The 19,048-nt window shown below is 36.7% G+C and overlaps 1 protein-coding gene across 1 annotated transcript in view; it reads left to right on the top strand.

Moving 5' to 3' along the window:
* The window catches only part of WDR36 (WD repeat domain 36), a 39,594-nt gene extending 29,448 nt beyond the window's left edge, over positions 1-10,146 (top strand). Inside the window, exons 18-23 of the mRNA XM_019727769.2 lie at positions 364-461; positions 1,075-1,220; positions 3,636-3,755; positions 3,953-4,034; positions 5,425-5,612; positions 6,770-10,146. Of these exons, the coding sequence (XP_019583328.2) occupies positions 364-461; positions 1,075-1,220; positions 3,636-3,755; positions 3,953-4,034; positions 5,425-5,612; positions 6,770-6,919 (784 nt within the window). The 3' untranslated portion in view covers positions 6,920-10,146. The remainder of the gene's footprint in view (positions 1-363; positions 462-1,074; positions 1,221-3,635; positions 3,756-3,952; positions 4,035-5,424; positions 5,613-6,769) is intronic.
* Positions 10,147-19,048: the final 8,902 nt, after the last annotated feature.

Here is a 19,048-nt window from a genome sequence, read left to right as displayed (position 1 = left end):
TTTATATTTCCTTAAATGAAGGGTGACATTTGTCAAAACAATATAAATTGGTGGAGGTTATGTTACTTTATAAAAGTATTATTCCAGTACCTGTCTCTCAAATAAATACATTTTTGTACTACATTAAAAATAAAGACCCCGTTAATAATGTTTATACCTAGCTTTCATGTGATGACATTCATGACACAAATCAAAGCATTTTCAAATCAATACTATCTATGTTTGAGATCTTTTTTTAATTTGTAAGTGATTGGAATCTGTATCCAAATTCAAGATTATAGAAATTATTAGCAATAATTGGAGTTTCTCTGAAAAACCAATTTTTATAAGTTTTTAAATATTGCTTATGTTTTTATTTCTCAGGTCCAATATTTCCCTGTATTCAGTTGTTTCAATACGGCCACTTCCCACAGATTATGTTCCTTCAGTAGTGATGCTTCCTGGTACTTGTCAAACCCAAGGTAATCACAAAACAGTAAAATAATTTTTGAAGTATAGTAACAAACGTGAAATGAGTGATATTGCTACTGAAGGCAAAGTTTAATGCAGGAGTGTCCAAACTGCGGCCCGCAGGCCAACTGCAGTCCGCAATCCATTGTTAATTGGCCCACAGCAAATTCCAAAAATATATTTAGTTTACTTAACTAAACCAGGTGAGGCAATACGTACTTCACCTCGAGTGAGTGGCCCGGCTGTTTGTGTATTTTACCACATATGGCCCTTGGTGAAAAACGTTGAAAAAAGTTTGGACACCCCTGGTTTAATGCATTCGATCAAAGTATTTTTTAACTGATATGAAATGTTTTGAATGACTTCATGAATTTTGCAAAAATGATTGGCATGGCATTGATAAGATATCTAATAGTATACCAGTGGAGAAGTTTTAGGTCTAGCGATGGGAGTTGTAGTTAATATGAAAAGATGAGGAAATGAAATTAATAGAAAGTGTTTACAAGGCTACACTGAGTGAACATCGTATGAAATACTAATGGATTTGGAATGAATAAAATTGCTTTTATATGCTAAAAATCTCATTTTTGTTAATTTGTTCTACCTAAAAATTTTTGTTTTAAGATATAGAATTAGCAGAAGAAACCGTAGAACCAAGCGATGAAATGATAGAGTATGATTCCCCAGAACAGTTGAATGAGCAGTTGGTGACTCTATCACTCCTTCCTGAATCACGGTGGAAAAGCCTTCTTTATCTGGATGTTATTAAGGTAATACCATAGTACAATTAATATTGACCCCGAAAGGCACATTCGAGAAGCATTTTCTTTAGTAGAGAAAGCTTCCCCTACTTTGAGGGCATTAGGAGGAGCTGTTAATACCTAAGGCAGTGAAGAGAATGCCATTTAGTTGAATCCTGTTTATCCAGTGTGATTATCACTAGATTTTCTGTCTATATGTATATTCTATATGCATGTTGACTTTGAGAGCTCTCAGCAGACCTTGGGATATAGCAAACGTACAGCCTGCAACTACAGAGCTATTAGAAACTGGATATTTTAAATCCAGCCTATAAATTACTTTTTTAACTTCTAAAACAAGAAAAAAAATTGCCAACATAATATGTGATATTTCTATTGCTAGCCATTTGAGACTGGAAGACTTTCAATGGTCTTTTTTTTTATTAAGCTTCAGTTACCCTTTATCATCCCATACCCTACTCTGCCAACTCCAAGAAGATGTTTAGAGCTTGCTGTGTCAAGTCTAGGCATGTAAGTGACTGAACTAGGTGCTAGGTAATGTCCTGAGATAGCAGCAGTGGAAAATTACCTAGCCCTTTCTACTTGAGGATACTATAATTTTTCATGAAAAATGGACAATTACAGCATATATGAGTGTTTTTCAAAGCATTGTTTCATGACCCCCTCCCCAAGCAAAAGCAATTGAAAGGAATTGACTAGAGTAGAAAATTTCAGTGATGATGGTTAAGTGTTGTTTTATGACACTTGATTTGATTAGATAATACACATGCACACATCCACTAGAGGTAATGTATGTGCTAAGTCACATTGTGAGCCGGCATAAAAAAGTATGAGGAACACTGACATAAATAACTATGACAAGGTGCCTAAGTGGTTTTGTAACTGATAACTTAGCACCAGAAACGATGAGCGTCTTCGGTAAGAAAAGAGAAGGAAGTTTTCACATGTTAATTCTCACAGAAGTTAAAAGTGCTTCTTTTTACTTGCTCACTTTTTTGAGAGAGATTGGGCATCGCATTAAAGGGATGTTGTCTAGCAGCATAATTGTGAAATCTCTCCCTCATGTCGTCCAATCTGTCAGCTATAAAGGGAGTACTTAATGGAATAGCTTTAAAAGCAATGCATTAACAAGTGTAAGTAGATGAGTGTGAAAGAAGCAATCAGAATAATACCCAATTATGTGAGCTAAGTTTTTGGATTACTCTGCTCCTTGCGAAGATATACTTTATTCTACATAAAACTTTATATAGAAACTTAATGATCTTTATGAGAGAAATATGCTACACCTTTAATATTTTTATTTCCTACTGAATAATAAAAGGTCTGATTCTTATATTTGTCCTTTGGGTAACTTTTCTACTTTTGGTTTTCCTTAGAAGATAAGATAATTTGCAGAGCACTGTGAAGCTCCTCCAAAGCCTTTTATTTTATTTGCAGCTCTGACTGTATCCCTTCTAACTCCAAAACAGTGAGTCAGAAGGGTAACTGTGACTCTTACTAGTCTCTGTCATCCCAAAGAAGGGCTGTGCTTACAGTGTAATTAGCAGTACTTTATCCTGCTTTCGTGTAGGAACTTTCTTTCATCCTCTGCCTCCGTGAGGCCACAAATATCCCTGGCTTTCTTTCAAAAAGCAAATCTCCCTAAGGTTACAGAGCTTAAAGAATGGAAGAAGAATAGTGTAAGGTAAAATTGTGAGACTCCTTTGTGAGGCAGTTTACCATAGAAAGGTTCTTCATCAAATGCTCCCGTGATAGTGATGTGCCCCAAGGTCGTCACCAAAACTAAATTCTGTCAGTGGGAAATCTGATGGAGGTTTTGCCTGATTGAATTTTACTGACACTTGAAATATTTTATAAATGAGCATTAGTGTTCTTATGCTTTTTAAAAACACAAAATACTAAGGAAAAATAAAAATTCCAACAAAATAGAAGAATTAGGGATATGCTTCAGAAAAAAATTTCACCTAAATTCTAATGGTAGAGTCTACCTGTGGGTCCAAATTTCTTTTGGAGAAAAATTTGAGAAACTGTTGAGTGAATATGTAAATTTTGCTTTCTAGCCCATTTTGCTAAAATGTTTCAATATAAAAGAAGTTCAGAAGTGCTTGACTATTATTTCTTCACCTAAAATTCATATAAATATTCATGTTTCAGGAAAATGAACTGTCTTTGTCTTAGGGCTTCTGAACCCTGTCATTTTCCTTCTGTCTTATCAGCAAGGGTACTGGAGGTTTACTCTGGGAAGCCCAATTTATGGATATCTATGATATTGATTGATGAGATTTTATTTTAGCATTCTAATCTGAAAATTTTCCACTCCTTTTTTGTTCCTTTTTGGACTTTGTTTTAAAATTGATTTCAAATTACGTATTAGAAACTGTTGGCAAGATAATTACTTACTAATCTTTTTCCCTTTCTCATCAGAAAAAGAATAAACCAAAGGAACCACCCAAAGTACCCAAATCAGCACCATTTTTTATACCAACAGTTCCTGGCCTTGTACCCAGATACGTGGCTCCAGAACAAAAGAATGATCCCCAACAGGTAAAAACCAAATTGGAGCATTCTAAGTATGTGGTGTGTGTCATTTGTACTTCTTTATTATACATTTGTTATAAATTATACATTTGTAGTTCTTTACCAACACCAAGTTTTACGTGCATAAGTTAATGGTAGCTTTTAATTATAAACTGTACATTTTTTTGTGTTGTTTGAATAATGTGTGTTTGTTTTTGTTTAAGTCTAAAGTGGTAAATCTTGGAATTTTGGCTCAAAAATCAGATTTCTGCTTGAGACTCGAAGAAGGACTGGTAAATAATAAATGTAAGTTAAATTATAAATATTTTACCAAGTAGCTTCATCTTATTTTACTTTATATAAAGAGAAATTGAATGAAATATTAGCAGATTTCTTAGTAGCTGAAAGAAGATAGGAAAAACTAAAAGGATTGAAATTTGGTTTTACTATGAAATAACTAATTTTAGCTTCTGTACTGTTATATTAAATGAGTGATGCTAACCTCAGATGTTGATATTAGAATTATCTTTTGAAAATCTTTCACACTTTCTGTAATGAAAATTAGACTTCTAGCTTTTGCTTTTGTTTTTATTTATAAAAGCAGTTTACAATACAGTTTGCAATGTAGAAGAGACTTTTTTGTCTTAGGTAATTTCAGATATTGTCAAATTATCCCATAAAAAGACAATTTTAAAAATTGTTTATTGAGTGTGTTTAATAATAGATTTGAATTTTGAAACCTACAGTCTGTAGCTAATAATGATAAACAATAAAAGCTATAAGCAATAAACAAAATCACAATCACTGTCCTGTTTGACTTAGCCTTTTGTTTTCTGATCCATATGCTTTGGTTTTTGTACCAGTATCACTCAAGTCCCCATTGGCAAAGCCAAAGAATGGCCTTTGTAGATGACTGAGAAATAGCAGAATCATAAAAGGAGTAACTTGTTTTATTTATGGGGCACAAAGAAGAAAATCACTATTGTTTAGAATATACTGAAGACAGAAAGTAAAATTTATTACACTTTTGTCATTGGTGGTGTTCCTTTTCAAAAAGCTAAAAGCATATTCATTGCCATTGTAATATGAAATGCCTCATATAAAAATAGTTGTGTGTAGAATATCGTGGGATGAGTATGAAATAAGAGTGCTTTACTTCTGCAAAAGGAGATTTGGGGTGGGTAAGAATAAGATGGGGTCTTTCCCCTTACATATTTCTGTATTGTTAGTGTTTCTTAATGAGCATATGGTACTTCTATAATTTTTATAACAATAAAAAGAAAGAAAAATAAATTCCCTTACCTCATTTTATTTCCATTGGCACATTGGCAACTACTACTAATAATTTGGTATGTACTGTCTATAGCCTTCTTATATTTAGATTTAATCTGATTTATTTATGAGCATTTAAAAGTATCTGTTACTGGGCATTAATTAAACTTTCTTTAACAGAAAAAATCACCCTGGTATTACAGGAAATACAAAAAGTTTAGTACTTTTTATTGTATTGCTCTCATCATTTGTACTGATTTTTACTTAATTTTGGGTTTATTTTGCTACTTAACAGGAAAAAAATTAAGCCACAGAAAGACTTTCGTGTGCAATTTAAATGTGTTGCTTGGGTTATGAAATGAAAACTAGTTTTAAGAGAAGTGATTGTAGGTACTAACCGGATTCTTTTTAAAACTAAATTCAGATGAAGCTGCTCTTAACCTTCTGAAAGAATTAGGCCCATCAGGAATTGAAACAGAGCTTCGAACCTTGTCTCCTGATTGTGGCGGGTCTGTAGAAGTTATGCAGAGTTTCTTAAAAATGATCGGGATGATGTTGGACAGAAAGCGTGATTTTGAGTTGGCCCAGGCATATCTTGCTTTGTTTCTAAAGGTAAGTTTAATGTAAGACAGTGCTTCCTAGCTTGCCTTCCTCAAGAGTAGTGTTGTCTGATGGAACTTCTGCAAAGATGGAAATGTCCTGTATCTCCACTGTCCAACATGGCAGCCTCTTGTCACATGTGGCTACTGAGCACTGGAAGTGTGGCTAATGTGACTGAGAAACTGAATTTTTTATTTTAGAAATTTAATTAAATTTAAATAGTCACCTGTACCTAGTGACTACCATTTTAGACAGCTTGATCATGCAGCTTTGTAGTGTTTGTTTTTTTAATCAGCACATTTTGAATCAACTCCCTGACTTTTCTGGGTCATCTATTTGATTCAATGTACTAAACTATTAACTTTGTAAAAGGTAATTACATTTTGGCATTTTTTTCCTACGATTGTGGAAGGAAGTCACGTTTTATATTTATGTTTTGTTTTTTTTCTACTGCTGAAATCGAAATATTTACTTCTATGTTGGTTGAAGGAGTTTCAAACGATTTGGCAATAACACAGTTGCTTTTATGACCAATGAAATGGAGTTCTCATGTTTATTTCAAAAGTATAATGTATTGAAGGAAGTCGATGATGCTGATTTTCAATGATAGCAAATGTGATTCTTTATCATTAATATGTAAAATGAGTTTTCACTTGATCTAACTATTTAAAATTATTTAAAAGGTAGATATTTAGATGGTACCATGAAAAAATAGAAATGCCAAAAATTGTTTCAATATCCTTTCCCAAATTTACCATGATTAGTTCCTGAATATAAAGTGACTTAAATCTTTAGAAAATAAAGCAAAGGGCCCATTTGGCGTTCACTACCAGTGGGTTACAGTGAACGCAGAACCTTACAGAAGCACAAAAATAGGGATTTCGTGTTAGAACTATGTCCTTATTTCTGAATACAGGACTGTCCTTAGGTGGAGGACAGTGATGACAACTTCAATTCTTCTAAGTGAGTGACAGTGTCATAAAGGAACTCACAATAAAAGGAAAAAAAAAATGATAGAGGAGAGAGAATGGGAGATGGTAATAAACCAGGATTTAAGAAAAAAATATTCAGCATAGTGTCTTCTCATGTTCCTTGGTAAAAAAGTTGAATCCAGAATAAACAAAATTTTAATTTTTTTAAATGTTCAACTATCATATTTTTCTTTTCAGTTGCACCTTAAAATGCTTTCTTCAGATCCAACACTTCTAGAAGAAATGACAAAGTTGTCATCACAAGTGGAAGAAAACTGGATCTATTTACAATCACTGTTCAATCAAAGCATGTGTGTTTTAAATTATATAAAAAGTGCTTTGTTATAAAAATAAATGTAAGTGATTAAATAAAGATTAAGTGGGTTCATTTTAATTCATATTTTGTTTTTCAGGTTTCATTGTGGGAAAAAAAAATGCTAGCATTACTGACTAGTCATTCCTCACTTTAAATGCTAAATACCTCCTTGGAAAAAAATTATACCAGCCTTTTGTTTAAAAGAATCTACCTAAATTGTTTGTGAGTCTCTTCACCTAGGTTATACATGATTTTTTTTGAATTGTCATCACCAACTCATGTTTTTTGAATATTTGTAGCATATATAAGAAATGCTGGATGTTTCCTGTAAAGCATTGCTTAATTATGCTGAAGATAAAACTGATATATAATATAGCTATAAAAGTGCCTTCCTGATATGAAGTAAAAGGGCTTGTTTGTGTTTCCTTCTTGGTGGCCTCTGATGAAAGCATGGCTCATTGGCTTTTAGAGCTGGAAGGAAGGCTTGTTAACGCAGCCCTCGTGTAATGCAGAAGAAGAATCTGCTAAATAAGGGCAACCGGGGATCTCAGTGAGGGAGCCAGACTTGCTAACACTGCCACAGTGCTCGCTCCACTGTAGCCTTCCTAAAGGAACTTGTTCCTTTTTCAGGAATGTGAGAGGCACTTTTACAAGGCAAATTGCTATAGGAGACAGTTGAACAGGTATCTAGGATAGGTGAAGGAAATTCTGAATTCTGTTGAAGATATCCTTTAAAGGTTTTCCTAATTTTTTTATTTGGCAAGAAAGTGCTGACTGTACTTTTCTCTCATAACCGTTGTGAAACCAGATAGCTCTGGAAGTTCCTCTTTTCTCATCATTATTTTCTTGATATAGTTCAAATCTTCATCAATACGTTGAATTAAAAACAAGCAATTCTTAAAAGCACAGTGCTCCAAAAACAACTCAAAAGTAGTGTCATTCATAAAATTCAGCTTGTTATATTTGAATGCCAGTATCATTCTCCTTAGGATAAGAAGGTTTTACAGAATAAACTCCAGAAGGAACTATTCTCACAAGAAGTTGTCAATGATAATTTTAAATTTTAAATATCAAAGTGTTTAATGTAGAGGTAGAATTAGTAAACTGTTAAAAAAATCAGCCAATCTGGTTTTGTACTCCGAGTTTTGTTTTTCTTTTAAAAGTGTCTATAAATTTAATAAAGCCACTGACTGAAATGTTAATAATGAGTTAGTTCTAACTTCAAAAATTGTATATCCCTCTGCCCCAGATACTATATTTTAACGATGTAGCAAAATTCCAATATACAATCATGTACCGCGTGAAGATTGTAAATAACTGAAAATAAGAGAGCTCAGCTGATATTGTATTGCTTTTATAAATCTTGAACTGAATTTTCTTCTTTTTTTAAAATGAGAGTACAGAAGTTGAGTGTATTTTTATTGGAGATATTTTATTTAGATAATATTACAATCTTATTTTGGAAGTTAATCTTCTAGAACCTTTCCTTTGTGTTTGCCATCAAGAAAGGGAGAGAGAAAGAAATGCAAAGGGCAATTTGTGTGTATATGAGTATACTTTCTTAAAATGTATCACTCTGTGCATACTGTTTTTCCATTAAAATTTAATTTATAAATGTAGTATATGACTACATTTTACTTATAAAAACATCAGAGACAAGTCTATTTTTGACAATCTCAGTACCTTCTCTAGAAGGAACAGTTAACTTTCCATCTAGACCTTTTTCTGTTAATGTCTGTAGATGTTATATATAGCCTCAGAAAATGTATAGTTTTGGTTTTAACATAAACATGTGTATCATTGTGCCACTTTTTTACTTGGTTTCTTTATTTCAGTCTAATCGTATCTAATCTCTACTTTTGTATAGTGTTCCACAATCTGTATACTCTAATAGACACTTAGGTTAGGTTCCTTTTTCTTTTTTTCTAATTGCAAACAATGCTGAAAGAATGTCATCCTGTATGTGTATGTGATTCGTTTTTGGATTACTGGGTCAGAGTTAGGCAGTTGTAAAGAGATACTTCAGTTGGCTTCTAAAACGGCTGTTAACAAGTTATAGGTTCTCAGCAATGAATGAATGCCTGCCCCCATATCATTAAGGACACTTAATATTAGATTTAAAAATTTTTTATTAATCTAATGGGTAAAAACTCATTATAATTCTAAAAATCTGATGCTAGTGAGTTTGGACATCTTTTATATGTTTATTTTAGACTGTATTTCTCATGTGAATTACCTTTTACACTGCTCATTTTTCTACTGAATGATTTTTTTTTTTTTAAAGATTTTATTGGGGAAGGGGAACAGGACTTTACTGGGGAACAGTGTGTACTTCCAGGACTTTTTTTTCCAAGTCAAGTTGTCCTTTTCAGTCTTAGTTGTGGAGGGCACAGCTCAGCTCCAAGTCTAGTTGCCGTTTTCTCGAACCGGCAACCTTGTGGTTGAGAGGATGCTCTCCCACCAACTGAGCCATCCAGGAGCTCAGTGGCAGCTCAGCTCAGGGTGTCGTGTTCAATCTTAGTTGCAGGGGACGCTGCCCACCATCCTTTGCGGGACTCGAGAAATTGAACTGGCAGCCTTGTGGTTGAGAGCCCGCGCTCCAACCAACAACTGAGCCATCCGGGAGGCAGCTTAGCTCAAGGTGCCGTGTTCAATCTTAGTTGTAGGGGCAGAGCCCACCATCCCTTGCGGGACTCGAGGAATTGAACTGGCAACCTTGGGGTTGAGAGCCCACTGGCCCATGTTGGAATCGAACCGGCAGCCTTCGATTCCAACAGTTAGGAGCACAGAGCTCTAACCGCCTGAGCCACCAGGCCAGCCCCTGATTATTTTTTATTATTATTCTTTTTTAATCTTATGTGTTTGTTAGGAGTTTTTCCATAGAATTTAGATATTAGTCTTTCATGTCTGTTGCCAATGTTTTTCCCAGTTGGTCACTTATCTTTAACTGTACTTGTATCTTTTTTATAGCTGTTTTATATTTATATAGTCAAATTGATTATTTTTATGACTTTTATTTCAAAATATAAAGCATATTCCATATTTTCTTCAAAGATGTTTATCCTGTAAGCATCTAGATCTTCATCTGGAATTGGTTTTTGTGAAGAATGTAAGATACAGAGCTACTTTTATTGAAAAGTCCAACAACTATTTACTGAAGTGAATTCTTTTCTCACTGATTTCAAATCTGTTCTATGTGTTAAATTCTTTAATTGGGGTATTTGATATCCCTAATAAATAATATATTGCTTTGATTGTAGTTTTCTGATCTGTTTTCAAATTTGGTGGGGGTAAAGCCTGAATGTTTCAAAAATTTCATGGTATTGGTGAGCATATTTTGAAGTTTTGATTTTGGTTGCACTAAATTTATAGTATTGATTTGAAGAAAATTACAATGTTTCTCTTGAAGATCAATGCATGTCTTTATTGTGGGCATACCAGAAATCTTATATAAGATTTATTTATATAATTATACATTTTTTGACAGATTTATTTGGGAGGGTTTATTTTTGTTGCTATAGTGAAAATACACCATTTTTTTCAAATATATTTTATAATTGGTTATTGCTGTCATGGTAAGCAATTTGATTTTTAATATGCTCACCTATTACTACTTTGCAACACTTTAAAATTTTAATATTCTTTGAAAATTCAAGATAATCCCATCTTCTGCAATTGTGAGACTTCGTTTTCTTTTTTATATTTTAAAGATTTTTATTGAAATATAGCTAGCATACAATATTATATTAGTTTCAGGTGTACATCATAGTTATTCAGCAGTATCCACCTGGTATTATACAGAGTTATTACCATGTTATTGATTATATTCTCCGTACTAAAGAAGTGATCACCATAAGTCCTGCAGCCATCTTGACACTATCACGTGCTATCACAATGTTATTGATGATATTTCCTATGCTGTACGTTACACCCCCATGACTTACTTGTTTTATACCTGGAAATTTGAACCTCTTATTCCCCTTTATTCCCCCTCCCCTTTTTAATTTTTCAATTATAGTTGACATTCAATATTATTTTATATTAATTTCAGGTGTATAGCATACTGGTTAGACATTTATATAATTTAGGAAATAATCCCCCTGACTAGTACCCACTGGCACTATACAGTTATTAACCATATTATTGATTATATTCCCTACACTTTACATCCCCATGACTATTTTGTAACTACCAATTTGTATTTCTTAATCTCTTCACCTTTTTCACCCTGTCCCCAGCCCTCTCCCATCTATCATCCCGATAGATCTAGTACCTATCTGACAACATATGTAGTTACTCCTTGTGCTGTACCCTACATCCCCATAACTACTTTGTAACAAACAATTTATACTTCTTAATCCCTTCCTCTTTTCACCCACATCCAACCCCCTCCCATCTGGGAACCATCATAATGTTCTCTGTATGTATGAGTTTGTTTCTGTTTTGTTTATTTTCTTTAGATTCCACTTATAAATGAAATCATGTGACATTTGTCTTTCACTGTCTGACTTAACTACACTCAGTACAATACCCTCTAGGTCCATCCATGTCACAGGTGGCAAGATTTTGTCCTTTTTTATGGCTAATATTCCATTTGTGTGTGTGTGTGTGTGTGTATCACCTTTTCTTTATCAGTTCATCCATTCACGGACACACAGGTTGCCTTCATATCTTGGCTATTGTAAACAATGCTGCAATGAACATATGGAGGAACATGTCCCCTCGAAGTAGCATTTTGGGTTTCTTCAGATAAATTCCTAGAAGTGGGAATACTAGATCCTTCTTTGTCTCTTCCGTGTTTCCCCGAAAATAAGACCTAGCCGGACAATCAACTCTAAGGCGTCTTTTGGAGCAAAAATTAATATAAGACCCAGTTTTATTTTACTATAAGACCCGGTCTTATATAAGACATATATAAAACTGGGTCTTATATTAATTTTTGCTCCAAAAGATTCATAAGAGCTGATTGTCCAGTTAGGTCTTATTTTCGGGTAAATAGCGTTGTTATAGTCTTTGCTTTAAGGTCTATTTTGTCTGGTATAAGTATTACTACCCCAGCTTTTTGTTTGTTTGCTTTCAATTTTTATGAAATATCTTTTTCCGTCCCTTTCAGTCTGTGTGTGCCTTTCTATCTGAAGTGAGTCTCTTGTAGGCAGATATGTAAGGATCTTGTTTTCTTACCCATTCAGCCCTGCTGTCTTTTGATTGAAGTAGTTAATCCATTTATATTGAAAGTGTTGATAGGTATGTAGTTATTGCCATTTTATTATATATAAGTATATGGTATTAAAGAAGTCCCTTTAAGATCCATTGTAACACAGGTTTGGTGGTGATGAACTCTAGCTTTCTTTTGTCTGGGAAGCTCTTTATCTGTTTTTCGATTCTAAATGATAGCCTTGCTGGGTAGAGTCATCTTGGTTGTAGGTCCTTGCTTTTCATCACATTGAGTACTTTGTGCCAATCCCTTCTGGCCTGCCAAGTTTCTGTTGAGAAATCAACTGACAGTCTTAGGGGAGCTCCCTTGTAGGTAACTACTTTTCTCTTTCTGCTTTTATGATTCTCTCTTTGTCTTTACATTTGGCATTTTAATTATGATGTGTCTCGGTGTGGGCCTGTTTTGGTTCATCTTGTTTGGGATGCTCCACACTTCCTCCTACACTACGTCTTATTTCCTTTACCAGGTTAGGAAAGTTTTCTGTTATTATTTCTTAAATTCGGTTTTCAATTTCTTGTTCTCTCTCTTCTCCTTCTGGTACCCCTATACTACGAATGTTGGTATGCTTGATGTTGTCCCAGAAGCCCCTTAAACTCTCCTCATGTTTTTGGTTTCTTTTTTCTTTTTTGTGTTCTGATTGGGTGTTTTCTGCTAAAACGCAGATTTGATCCTTTGCTTCATCTAATCTGTTGATTTCCTGTAATGTATTCTTCATTATTCTTTATTTCTGACTGGTTCTTTTTTATGTTTTCTATGTCCATTTTCATGTTTCCTATCTCTACTGAAGTTCTCCCTGAGGCCACTGAGCATCCTTATAACCGGTGTTTAGAACTCTGCATCTAGCAGGATACTTATCTCCATTTTGTTTAGTCCTTTTCCTGGCTCTTTGTTCTGTTCTTTTATTTTGGACATATTTCTGTCTCCCCATTTTGACTCCCTTTCTGTGTTTGTTTCTATGTATTAGGTAGAGCTGCTATGGTCTTAGTAGAGTGGCCTTATGTAGTAGGTGTGCTGTGAGGCTCAGTGGTGCAGTCCTCCTGGTCACCTGAGCTCTGCACTCCAGGTGTGTCCCTTGTGCAGAGTTTGGGTGTGCCCCCCTCTCCTAGTTTAGCCTTTGTTGCTAAGTACGTGTCAGTGGGAGGGATTGACCCTCAGGCTCACTGGTTGTGAGGACTGGCCATGACTACAGTGGAGGAGTTGTGCAGGGGCTGACCCTACAGAGCAGAATCTGCCTCAGCAGGGCTCTGGTGCCTGCCCAATCTGCCCTTTGGTGTGTCGTCCTCAGAGGCAGCTGGGTGATGCTCCAGCTCATTTCGAGCCTGGCCACTGGGTGTGCCAGCCCCAGCCTCAACTGAGGGAGGAACCACTGCAGGTCAAGTTCAGCTGCAGCCTGTGCCCCATCTGGGGACACCCGGCAGGAGCCACACAGCAATCCGAAGATGGCTGCTGTCCGTGCTGTGTTGTAAGTGCCTCGAGAGGCCAAACTGTGAACCAAGGCCGGCTGCCATTAATACCAGGCTTAGGGCTGCTCAGCCAGAGGTACAGGACACACTCAAGCCAGATGCTGCTTGTCTGAGTTCTGCGAACCATTGAGAGACCCTAGGAAAGCGCAGCATGAGCCACAGCAGATGATTTATATGAAAAAGCCACTGGCTTTGGGGTGTGCCCAAAGGTTGGGTGGGTCAGGCTCTCAGATCACCAGGGCATGGTGAACCAATGATGTCTGCCAGCTTGATGGAAACTCTGATATATTGGCCGCCTATGTCTGCACACCAGGAAGGGGAAGGGCTCAACAAAGAAACAATGGCTTCTGCCAGGTCCTCTGTCCTGGAGATAGCTGTCCAGTTCTCATCCTGAAGTCAAACAACTCAGTTCCCTCCCATATGTCCCTCTTACCTCTAGCTGCTGCTGCAGCACTGTGGCTGAGAGCCCGTAATTCCATCTGGAAGGCCAGTGCAGTCTTTTTTTAAGAGGAGGGCCTGGGACTCCAGCTCATTCAAGCCCCTCCATCTCATTCAACCACAATCTCCACTAGTTTTTCACAACCAGAATTTATGAGGACTTCTGTCCCCTCTCCCTGGCACTGGAACTCTGGGCTGGAGAGGGTCTGGGGCCCCTTGCTCAGGGGGGGCACCTCTGCAGGTGAGATATCCCTCCCTGTTTTTAATGGTCACATGTGGGTGTGGAACCAGCTTGTTCCACGTTTCTGCCTCTCCTGCTAGTCTCAAGGTGGCTTCTTTTGTATGTCATTAGCTGTAGGGCTTTTGTTCAGCAAGATTCAGGTGATTCTCAGTGATGATTGTTTTGTAGTTTAGTTTTAATTTTGATGTGTTTGTCAGAGAAGGTAAGCACAGCATTTACCTAATCTGCCATCTTGACAAGAACACGTAAGGCTTCATTTTCTATCCAATATTCATATTTCGTTTGTTTTGTTAGCATTGCTTTAGCTATGATCTAGTGCTACACGTTGGATACTAGCATTGCTTAGCAGAAGCTTTTGACTGACTTTAATGGAAATGCTTTTAATGTTCCACCATTAAGGATAATGTATGCTCTGAATTTCTGGTAGATACCCTTTGTTAAGCTCTATTTTATTACTGATTTACTACTTTTTAAAATTAGAGGTAAGTAAAGAATTTTTTTTTTAAATTAAAGTTTATTGGGGTGACAATTGTTAGTAAAGTTACATAGATTTCAGGTGTACAATTCTGTATTACGTCATCTATAAATCCCTTTGTGTGAAAGAATTTTATCAAGAGATTTTTCATCATGTATTAGAAGATCAATATCTTATTTTAATGGTGTAATTTAGCAAGTTTTATTCAAAGATTTCTAATATTGAATCATTTTCAATTATCTGGATAGAACTGTTTATAAGTAAGATGAGACTGGTGCATTTGTCTGTTTCATGGAATTATTTATCCTTGATATATATTTTTAAAACTAGCCTACTCAAAGGGGAAAAAAAGGTCTTGCGTAAAGTCTTTATTATATGGTGATTTTTGCCTCTTGAAGTTTTTCCGTTTACTAAACTAATTGGATTTTTTGTCTCTTCTCAAGCCAATATTGGTAAATTATATTTTCCTTACAAATTGTAACTTTAATTTAAATTTTCAGATTATTAGTGTAAGTTATATTATGGTTATGCCTTTTTATTAATCACTTGGTTGCAGGCGACAGAAGTCCAAGTAAACACATGAGTGTCTGCAAAGTCCAGAGATAAAAATTGGCTTTACCTACTGCTGGATGCACGGGTTCCTTGGGAATCAGTTTCTCCATCTTCCCCTTTTGCTCTCATTGGCTAAATGTTCCATCAAGATCTCATTCCCTGATTCATCAGATACTTTTTGAGGACTTACTCCGTTCCAGAATCTTATTTGTGCTGGGAACATAAATGATCAAAACTTGAAGCAATTCAATTTTCAGTAGCTCTGAATTTATATATTTTCCCCTTAAACTGATTAGAAAGTGATTATCTTTAAAAAAAAAAATCTATGAGCCTACTTAAACTTTGAAGCATAGTGGAGGGGTGATTGTATGGTGACATATTTAGGCAGAGGGAGAGAGAGGCCTGTGACAGCTGACAAAGTTTTCCAGGACTGGCTCTTTAGAGAGTTCTGGAAGTTTCCACCTGCTTCCTGAGGGGAACGAGGGAGAGAGCTGAAAGCATAGTGCTAACAGGCTGGCTAGAGAGACACTGTGGCAGAGTGAGCTGTGACCCACAGCAGAGAACAGCACTACCCCAGCCCAGGGCCCCGCTGGAAGGCTGACTTAGACTTGAGGCACAGGCTAAGTGGTGGGTGGAAGAGAGGAAAAGGTCTGGCTTTCCCTTTACCCGTGCGACATCGTGGACAGGAGAAGGGAGTGGATTGAACCGCTGAGAGGAAAGAAGAAACAGCCTTAGAAAATCTGAACATAAATTTTCACTAATTATTTATTCCAAAGAGCCTAAGCTGATAGGAAAGAGATTGAGAAACTTTTTATTTGGTAATTTTGTAGCCCCCTTCCCAAAATCCAGGAGTACGAGCACTTATGATGAAATTTAATTAGTTTTATAAAGATTCGGTAGGGATTTTTCTTCTGTGTCTGTACAACTGTCTGTACCGTATGCTGAATTTCCAAATCCAATTATACTAATTTCCAATTCCAGTTGATTTCTAAATGTCTCTAAAGAGGTATATAAAATATTGAATATTTAGTTTTCATCTCCATTTCTTAAAACTTGATCTATCTGGACCACAGACATGTAAATTTGATGTTCACTGAGAATGGCACCCATCCTAGACATAATTTTTAGCCATGTCACTTACTGCTATTACGGCCAGAAATGGATATTTCAAATCAGCATATTTTTTTTGCTACCATTGAAAAATTTCCACTCATTAAATTCCAGTCTTTACAACTTGTTTATCTTGGCCCTTTTTTCTCCTCTGAACTTTCCAAATCTGGCCTCTGTCCCATAACTCTAGCCCCTGTTTCCTCACTCTTGGTCACACCCTGCTTTCTAGATTAAATGTTATGCAAACCCAGTGGGAGAAAGAGTGGCAGGTTAGTGGGTTGCCCAACCTAGACTCAGCTTTCCATGTAGATTGAGTATCTAAGAAGTGTAATACACCAAAAGGTGACAGCCTCACCCTCCAGCATAGTGTTACGCTCCTGTCATCATTCATTGACTGACTCATTGTCTCAACAAATACTAGGCACCTACTCTGTCTCAGATGCTGTTTTATGCTTTTGAAATACTTCAAAAAACAAAACATAAAAGGACTCTAGTCCTTGCCGAGCTTAATTTTTGCAAATCATTCTTTGCTTGGCTTCTTTGCCTTTAGAGCAGAGATGAAAGAGAAACTGTTTCTGAGCCTTGACATTTTGCAAAAAGAGTGATTTCCAGGAGTTTCCTTTCTTGTTTCAAAGTTCGAAATACGCACATGTGCATACGTGTGTGTTTGTGTGTATCTGTGTGTGTGCAGATAGAGGTCTCAAGTTGCACCTAAATGTACTAGTAGTATACCTGCATGGAAAGTATGATATGACAAAATGCCTGCCATTCTTGTTTTAACAAAGGATTTGCTTATAGCTTAGAAAAGCAATGCATACAAAGAGATAAAATAATTAAGGAGGAAAAAAACCCTACTCTTTTTCTCAGAAGACACCACCTCTTCATTTTCTGGACAAAATGTGCTGGTACTAGATGGCCAGATTTGGGGACGCCAAGGCAAGGAATCAGCCTTGCCCTGCTTGGTAGACATGGCTCGGAGCAAAGGGTCACTCCTCAAGGGGCTGGGTGCCAGTGTTAATTGCTGGCACACTAGACACAGTCTAACTGGATGGGAAGGCAGAGGCAGGGGACAGGATGAGTTGCTCATGCCTGTTGCTGTGCTGTCAAGAAGATGAGGTGAAGGGCACCACACAAACCAGAACTGTAACCAGTGAAGAAATACTGGATGCTTGTGGGGACCCGTGTGCTTCTCTCAATCCACCCCATTCCCGTCCGTCAGTGCTTCATTCAGTAATCCCGTTGACAAGTTGTTGGAGATAACAACACAAATGAGACAAGGTGCCTTACCCAGAACTCCAGGAGATGAACATACAGGAGGCAGCACAGCACCTGCTCTGTGGAGTCAGGGAAGGCTGCATGGAGAAGAGGACAACTGCCATGAATCTTGAAAGAGAGGTGGGTGGCGGTGGAGCGGGCGGCGGGGTGGGGGTGAGGGCGGTGGTGCAGAGAGAGACAGAATTCAGAAACCAAAAGGAGATGATGAAGGCAGTGGAAAGTCCCGGGTGGCTAAATGCATGCTAGTTGTTGCCTCTGGGGATGCGTGGAGGACAGTGGTCCATGAACTGGGTACAAAGGAAACTTAACTTTTCTACATTATTTCATGGCAAATTCTGTTTACAATTAGACAAAATAGGATAAAATATTAACAACTGTTGAAGCTGGGCATTGATACACACACACACACACACACACACACACACACACACACGTTCCAGTACTTCTTGTATTTAGCTGTTTTTAGCTTATTTTACTTAATTTTTCACTTTTTTATTAATTTTTTAAATAAAATTTATTTATATGTATCTCCCCATCCATATGTACATGCATCCTATTATACACAATTATTCTGTGTGGCTGGCTAGAATTTCACCTCCACTTGGAAGACAATTCCTGGAAGCCACAACTGTATTTATTGCCCAAATCACTGAACCTTCTGAGAAACCTCCAGGTACCAGGTGATACATGCTTGCATATGCTCTTTGAGAGGAGCAGATGGTCTTGAGGTCTTGTTTCCTCTCTGCACTATGCTGACATGAGCTGCGAGGTAGGAGACCCATGGAAGTGGCCATGAGTCATCTGGCGCTTGACTGAGCCTGGACCTCCTCCAGGATGTGGTGGGAAGTGTAGCTCTTGGCAGAAGAGATCCTTACCTAAATGGTGTGGTACATGCCTGAGGTTTCTCAGAAAGCATGGGGAACATTGGGGTGGAGAGTTTCACTTTCTTTTAACACTAGATATAAATAGTCCCCTTGATTCCACATGAACTACATGGCAAAGAGAGAGAGAGAGATATATAGCATTAGCTTATCTCTTTTCCCTTTACCAGCCCAAAGAAGGAAATTACCATTCCCCTTCCCGTTGGGAAATGGCAATCACTTAACAAATATACCACACCTTGTATCACTTGAAACCTTGAAAGCAATTTATCTTTAAAAAAAAATACTAACCCTTGAAAAATTATTATTGTTTATTTGAAACAAAAGAATTTCCTTTCTTCTAGTTCTTATGTAGTAAAATCTCTGAACAAATAACGCTGCTTAGCAGCACGTAGGGTAAATTTAGATCATACAGTCAAGTGTCCTGTCTCTCGTTGTTTTCCCACATCTTCAAAGGGCTCAGCCTTATTGGTTTCCTCTTCTTTTGCCAACATGGCAGTCTCGTTCCCAT

This window comes from Rhinolophus sinicus, linkage group LG03 (assembly GCF_036562045.2).
Source record: "Rhinolophus sinicus isolate RSC01 linkage group LG03, ASM3656204v1, whole genome shotgun sequence".
NCBI lineage: Eukaryota > Metazoa > Chordata > Mammalia > Chiroptera > Rhinolophidae > Rhinolophus > Rhinolophus sinicus.
This window is presented reverse-complemented; position numbering and strand designations above follow the sequence as displayed.